Below are 8,306 nucleotides of genomic sequence, written 5' to 3' on the forward strand. Positions count from 1 at the left end.
ACATGACTAAACGCAATGGGAAAAGATATTCAGCAGAGTTTTCCACATTCAGCTCTGTCTTCTTTTTGCTCCATCAGTTTATGCTTGCATCACATTTATGAGTCCTGGACATCTAACACAATTTTTGTTTCTGCTTCCATTTTTTAATGAGTTCAATTCAAAGATCTAAGACTTTATAATGTACACAATAGGCTTTTTTCCTCTTGAATATTGTTCACAAATGTATGTAAATCTGTGTTAGTGAGCACTTCTCCTTTGCAGAGATAATCCAGCCACCTCACAGCTGTGGTGTATCAAGGTGCTGATATAGATAGCATGATTATTGCACAGGTGTGCCTTAGGCTGACCACAATGAAAGGTCACTCTAAAAATATTAAGTTTTACTGTATTGGGGGTCCGGAGGTGTGTGCGTCAGAAAACCAGTCAGTATCTGGTGTGACCACCATTTCCCTCACGCAGTGCAACACATCTCCTTCATATAGAGTTGATCTGTTTGCCTGTGGAATGTTGGACCACTTCTCTTCAATGGCTATGTAGTTCTGGATGTTATCAGGAACTGGAACACGCTGTCGTATACACTGATCCAGAGCATCTCAAACATGCTCAATGTCTGGTGAATATGATGGCCATGCAAGAACTGGGATGTTTCCAGCTTCCAGGAATTGTGTAAAGATCCTTGTGACATGGGGCTGTGCATTATCTTGCTGCAACATGAGGTGATGATGGTACATGGTACAACAATGGGCCTCTGGAGCTTGTCACCATATCTCTGTTCATTCAAAATGCCATCAATAAAATGCACCTGTGTTCGTTGTCCATAACATGCGCCTGCCCATACCATAACCCCACCGCCAGCATGGGCCACTCGATTCACAAGGTTGACGTCAGCAAGCCTCTCATCTACACATCGCCATACACACAGCCTGCCATCTACCCTGTACAATCAGGATTAATCCATGAAGAGAACCTCTCTCCAACCTGCCATATGCCATCAAATGTGAGCATTTGCCCACTCATGTTGGTTATGATGATGAACTACAGTCAGGTGGAGACCCCGCTGAAGATGATGAACATGCAGATGTTTCACTGGGACCGTTACTGACAATTGATGCAGAAAATCATTGGTTTTGCAAAGAGATTGTTGCAGCAGCTGTCTGGGTGGCTGGTCTCAGATGATCTTGGAGGTGAAGATGCTAAATGTGGAGTCCCTGGGCTGGTGTGGTTACACGTGGTCTGCGGTGGTGAGGCCAGTTGGATGTACTGCCAAATTCTCTGAAACGCCTTTGGAGATGACTTATGATAGAGAAGTGAACATTCAAATCACGGACAACAGCTCTGGTAGACATTCCTACAGTCTGCATGCCAGTTGTACGCTCCCCCAAAATTAGCAACGTCTGTGACATTGTGCTGTGATCAAACTGCACATTTTAGAGTGGCCTTTTATTGTGGTCAGCCTAAGACACCTGTGCAATAATCATGCTGTCTAGTCAGCATCTTGATTGATATACCACATCTGTTAGGTGGATGGATTATCTCGGCTAAGGAGAAGTGCTCACTAACAGATTTATACAAATTTGTGAACAATATTTGAGAAAAAAAGGCCTGTTGTGTACAGAGAACAAGTCTTAGATTAGAGAGTTCAGCTCATAAAAAATGGGAATAAAATTAAAAGTGTTACATTTACATTTTTGTTCAGTATAGACAACAGCTATTCAAACATCCTAAACCAATTTATTAAAATGCAATAGAGTATTGCATATCTCTCACTGCCTTTCATGCCAGTGGTTTAAATAAAGATCGTGTTAGTGTAAACCACGACACAAGTAAAATAATTAGTTGAAGCTAACACTAAACAGCTAACACCTAAGGCGACTGTCACTCGGTCTTCGTCTCCTTCCAGTTAAAGCTGCATTGACCAATCACATCTTGTCATGTACACGCATAGTCAGCCAATAGCATGCCTAATGGACTCTTCGAGACACGCCCACAGCAGACAGGAACAAGCTTGTGACGTTTGTTAGCAGACTTGGCAAAACATAATTTAATGGAAACTTATTCCGCTAAGGGTTTCCAAATTAGCAAAAATGCTAATCCGCTAAACAAAAAAAATTGTTACGCTATTAGTGTTTAGCAGATTAGCGGAACTGTACCCACCACTGCTCATAACGTAAAATGTTACAAGTTCAAACAGTTGTTTCCAATAATTGTGTATATTTGAATCGTTTGCATTACTTAATGGGCATTTACTAAGAAGAGGTACGAAAATCAAAAAATACCAGTACAAAGCAATTTTTATATCGCCAGTTTAAAAACTTTAAAGCATTTTTGTACATTTTTCCATCCCCTTAATCGCAGATTCCTGTCTGCCTGTGAAACCAAGAAACCCCACGTATAATAAAGAGAGAATTCTGTAACATAAGAAAGATGAAGAGCTATAGGTCACCTTAAAGGAAACTTTATCTCATCAGCCACTGTTGTCCCAACAATATAACTCAGTATACCAAATACCGGTAAATGTGAATCTTATCTGGATACCATCAGGAGACACTCAAGGAATCAACAGACAAGTCCAGATGCCAACCGTTCAGACAACCATTAAAGCTAAGAGTGTATGGATTATAGAGGCCTGTAAAACCTCGGAGCTCGACATGTGCTCATGAAAGTGTTTGGACTGTAAAGTATGAGCAAACAGTAGGGACTGACAGGGAATATTAGCTAAAGCTGCATAGCTGGGTAATGCTGAGCTGACAAAACATGAAGGGAGACGATGCGTTACTGAATGAGATGGTTACTGAATATTACAACTGATAATTGATTAACTTTTGGAGCCAGTTCAACATGTCTCCCACAGCCACCTGACCTTAAAAAAACACACAAAGTGATGTTAACTCTTGTCTGTTAGCAAAATATCTCATGAACCAGTGAACAGATTTTAATGAAGCTTTCAAGGAATAATCAAACTTATGGCGCCAACCCAATTCAAGATGGCTACCAGTGATTATAAAGACTTGTGTTTATACTGGAAGGAAAGTCCCAATCTGGTGCTGCACACACTTGTCTAATGGTGCATTTTATTTGTCTTCAGAATCTGTGTTTTAAATAAAAACTCCCTCAAATGTTGAATTCTAGCTCAAAAATTCAGCTGTTCCTGTTCTACCTCAGCCAAAAATCCAATATGGCTGCCATTCCCATAAAAAGTAGGAAAGACTGCAGTAAATTCCCCCCACCCCGACTTTCATTAAATCATAGCCCATTAAATAAGTAGCACATATGGCATTTTACCAGAAACATGAAAAAGCATGTGGCTACAGAGTTTAAATGCGGAGGGATGTTTTGTAATGCTAATCAGAATTAGCATGTTAGCTGATCACACAATTAGCAAAATTGTCTCGTTTTCTGTGTTGGAACTGGAGCAGGGTTAAGTTAGGTGTAACCTCATTCACAGATCTTGTTTCTAACCTGCACAGTCACTGTAATAAAGTCAAAAAGCCAAGTTAGGTGTGTTGTTTTTGACAAAATGTTGTAAAAGTCTTGATGATTGCTTTATTTCTAGCCTAAAATTGACAAAGTGCCCAAGACCATAATTTTCATGATTTTTTTGTCATTGTAACTTCCTTTTGTTTGTGTCTCACGTGCATTTTTTTCAACTGTTAGTAATTTATTATGTTGAGTGTTTTTTTTCCTCAGTGTCTGCTGCCTTTATGTCAAAAGACCTTGCACACATGTTGTGACAGCAGGCAGAAATGCTTTCCCTCGGGGCGATGGCTTATCATCTGTTTCCACATTTAATCCATCAGTTTCGGCTCTGGGTGCGGTCAGGAGTGAAGTGAATGAGGATCAGTGCTCGACATCTCCACCCTTCTCAGGTGAAGGCTGGATTATTATATTTCAGATCAAAGGAATTCAGGAGGAACACAATTCATCAGACCACTATAGTTGGAAAAGACTTGAGGAAGAATTCATGTTTAACAAAACCAAGGAAATAAGCTAACAAAAAATGATCAAGTAAACTCAATTACCTTTCTAACTTAGTCAATTAAATTATATGCTGCCTTTTTTGCTTCTTTGCCCCTTTTGGTAGCCATTTATTAAAACAATTATGAGCAATCAATATCTTACCTGTTGTAGATAATTTTTTGACTAACCTCAACTGGAAGAAATAGCGTTTAATTCTGAACAGACTGACAAGCTAGCATCTAGTCCAAGTGGGACAAAGACCAAACTGGAATGCTGCCATCTTATAACCACTCTAGTCTCAAAGATTTCTAAGCCGTTCTAGAAATGCTATTTTATAAACTTACAGCTTTACCGGTTTGGATTTACAAGATTTTTCCAGCTGCAATAATATGATAATCTTAATAAAAGTCCAGGCTACACCAGAAGTGCCACAGCTAGCTGCTGTTGCATTTAATGCGCTTGATAATAACCGTGAATTTTCATGTAAATAACAGTTAACGGGCAACGGCCCGCCAGCTCCAGACCAAACTTTTGAATTTACTCCAAAGGGTTCAAGAACAGCAATTAATTTAATTTAATGTGGGTGCATTTATTTGGCTGTTTTTGGCATCTTCCTTGGCAACACGTAACAGGATGAGATATCAGAGGTTATAAAATAGTGTTTGCAGGAAAAGCTATGACATTTTTAAGACTGGAGCTGTTTTAGGTCGCTCTGTTCTTGACCCAGCTTGGTAGTACTAGCCTTTAGCTTGTTAGCCTGGTCAGAATTAAACTAAATTACTCCAAACTGAGTGTAAGAGCTATCTACAACAGGTAAGATATGAATTGTTAATAACACCGAACCCCACTCCACAAGGAATGAACAATCCTTTTAAGGAGCCGTTATTAATCCACCACAAAAATAGTCGGGCTTTTATTTTTTAGCTTCTGGTCTTTTTCTTCTGACAGTTCAGTCTGGCCTGTTTCCTGTTCGCCTCCTCTCTGTTGCCCTCCTTCTGTCACTGTGATTAGAGGAGTTGTGGAGATCAGAAGGCAGAAAGCTGAACATCCACCACCGACTTTTCTCCTCCTCCTTTTCTTCTCGCTTCGTGCCAAAATCACCTTCTCTGTGTGCCTTTCACATAATTCCACCTTTGCATGGTGCGTGACAGTATTATTGTATTATTGTATAACTCTGTAAGTAATGTCCACCCTCATCCTTTTTAAGTATTGTAGGAATACGTTTTCCTGCACTTTTTTTAATTGCCTGACAGACCAAGGCCTCAGGACATGGACCAAACGGGGAGGGGACGCTGCTCATGCAGCAAATGTATTTTGTGTCCCCGTGCTGAAGCTGAACTATTTGCCTGCAGACAGTTCTCATCAAACTGGAATGATGCATGTTGTGGTTTAGGCCGACAGCCAGGCCTCATCTCAATTTCACATCCAGTTTGCAACACTTCTCCACAGGTTCAACATTTTTGTCACCTTTTCTCCTCCCAGTACACATCAACACATTGCAGCAATTCAAGTTGAATTATAGATTATATCAGATTGTTAAAGTAAACTGACTTAAAAGCTTCAAGTGTTTGTCATAGTAGGAGTTATTTTTGTAATGTTGCCTGCAGCTTTCTCCAGAGCTTGAAGAGCTCAGAGCAGCTTGAATAAACTCCAGACAAACTGAAACAAAGATCTTAGTTGCTAACATTTAAATGGTTTTAACAGCAGTGGATTGTGTTTATTTAGGCTCTGCTAGTTGCAGCTAATCACAGTGATCAGTGTCTGATCTACTGTACTGTATACCTAAGTTTAAAAAGTACATTTTCAGAATTCATGCAGACAGTGACGATAATGACGTGTATTTAGTTAATATACAAATGTAATATGTTCACAATTAAAGTTGATGATTCCACAGTTTCTCCCTCCCCTACAGCTAAGAGTCTGGGTGTCATCCTCGATAGCAATTTATCTTTTGAATCTCATGTCAATAACATTATCTAAAAAAGTTAATTCTGGTCCTCTGGACATTCAAAAAAAAAAAAACCAAAACAAAGCAAAAAAAATGTAGAAACGTTTCGTCTCTCGTCCGAGAGACTTCCTCAGTCTGAGGTGCTGTATTCAGCTCAGTCTCTTAAATAGCACCTTCTCAGAGTGGATCAACCAGTTTTGCTGCTGACAACCAAAACCAGCTGATCACATGCTCAAGAAGGAACATCAGCCTAACAATGGATCATTAGCACACTGATGGCTGTTTACTGTTCACAGAGGGCTGAGTGATACTAGCAATCACAGCATTGTAAGAGGGGGACAGATAGATAGATATAGATATATAGAGATAATTATTTAATTAATTAAAAACAATTTTTTTTTGAGCATATAACTAAAATATTTTATATGTGGAATAAAACCAAGGGCGGCACAGTGGCTCAGGCAGTAGAGCTATTGCCTCTCAGTGGGAATGTTGCCGGATCAAGTCCCGGCTGGGGGTCTTTCTGAGTGGAGTTTGCATGTTCTCTCCATGCATGCACGGGTTTTCTCCGGGTACTCTGGTTTCCTCCTACAGATCAAAAACATGCATGTTAGACTGATTGGTAACTCTAAATTGTCTCTAGGTGTGAATGAGAGAGTGAATGGTTGTTTCTTGTTATTTATTTATTTATTTATTTTTAATAATGTATATTTATTATTATTTACCTGTTCTGTAGTCGACACTTAGAAATTGTTCACTGCCGACCCGGTGATACTTTGAAGGATAAAACTTGTCTACTGATATTGGCTATAACCATCTTCTCAACAGGTCAGGTTTGTGTAATGAAAACCTAAAAATATTCAAATATAAAATATTATTTTACACTTTTTTAGATATTGCAATACCAGGTTGTACTTTTTAATAAGCTGTGCTAAATTGTAGCATGACCCAGCGTAGAGCTACACTCTGTATAACACTAGCTGCCACAGAAGCTAATATCTACTAGCCAATTCAATAATTAGCAGCGACGGCATCTGATTTATAAACTAATTTTAATTGTAAACAATTATATTGTTAGCCTCAATTGCGGTCGGATTACATTGAGGTAAATCAAATCAAATCTGCTGATTTGCAAAATGAGACATTTTCCTTTTTCTCTTCGGTCAAACCGTAGCATTTGTGACATTTTTACTTTTTTATGTACATTAGATTACTTATATACATTCTAAAATTATATTAATAATTTTTTCATTAATAATATCATTATTGCTTTTTTTATTATACAATTTTTACATAATTAGCCCATACTGTTGACTATTTTGTTGACTATCTACAACAATGCTAGGCCCAGATGTTATGGCCGCCGTTGCTCCAGTGAGTCACGTCATGTGACCTCTGCACTATCTAGATGTCTTATTTACCTGTATGGTCATGTGACATCACCATGATTCTTCAGCTTCGTGCCCAAAGATATAACATGTGAATAGATGTTTTTGGACGTTTTAAGAGCCTTATATATTTAAGCTTCCTTCACTCACATGTCAGCTTGTAAAAACTTTCTCTGCTCTGCTTCAAAAAGGGTGAATCCTTTGCGTGATGTTCTATAGATATGTGAGGAATGCCACCCATTGAACTAAAGGTTAATCCGCAGTTCATGAGCAGTTTAGAGGCCACAAATAGTGACTTTTCTGTGCATGGGACAAGACGAGTCAAAGTTTCCTTTTCTGCGATATGTGAGCAATGTTCATCCGCTTAGAGTGGGCATGTAGGTGCAAGACACAGTGGCATCTAGTGATTTTAGGTGCATGTTTCACAACAAAAGCCTTTTTCCAAATTTCTTCTAAGGTCGTATAAAAACATTTGATCAATAATATATATGCGTGTGTGTTTATTCCATTTCACGATTCTTCTATGAGTTCATTAAATGGAATGGTTTGATTTAAATCTTTCTCCTCACTAGTCTGTGCACTTTATTTCTTTCTGTGTATCACTGAAGCTCATAAGTGGAATATTACTCACTCTGAGCTCAAAACTGACATGTTATATAGTCTAGGAAATATATGCAAACATAACTGTAGATTAAAATGTGTACTTTTGTACCAAATAGTCCACTTCACAGTCCTTAGCCAGTATTGTGACCATATAGTCCTTCTAACTGTATTTATGGAGGCTATTTTAGTTCCTGTCTCATTGTAGAGCCGTTCTTGTTTCAGTAGTGAGTTTTCTGACTGATCACAGATTTCTAAAAAGTCTGATCTGCCGTTTCCAATTTTGTTTTATAAGCGACACTGTCAGGTGTTATAAGTTCCCAATGCACCTTCAATTTTCCAACATTATTTTATTGAAAGACATACCATTGAACAATATCCTAGAAACAATACAAACTTGTTTTAACTGGCCA

The 8,306-nt window shown here is 38.6% G+C and overlaps 1 protein-coding gene across 1 annotated transcript in view; it reads left to right on the forward strand.

The window, feature by feature from the left end:
* Positions 1-856: 856 nt before the first annotated feature.
* The window catches only part of col4a6 (collagen, type IV, alpha 6), a gene marked incomplete in the record, with an annotated part of 89,722 nt that continues 82,272 nt past the window's right edge, over positions 857-8,306 (forward strand). Inside the window, 1 exon segment of the mRNA XM_037688398.1 lies at positions 857-937. Within this exon segment, the coding sequence (XP_037544326.1) occupies positions 857-937 (81 nt within the window).

The sequence above is a fragment of the Nematolebias whitei genome, chromosome 1 (assembly GCF_014905685.2).
Source record: "Nematolebias whitei isolate Nwh7 chromosome 1, NemWhi1, whole genome shotgun sequence".
NCBI classification, from domain to species: Eukaryota; Metazoa; Chordata; class Actinopteri; order Cyprinodontiformes; family Rivulidae; genus Nematolebias; species Nematolebias whitei.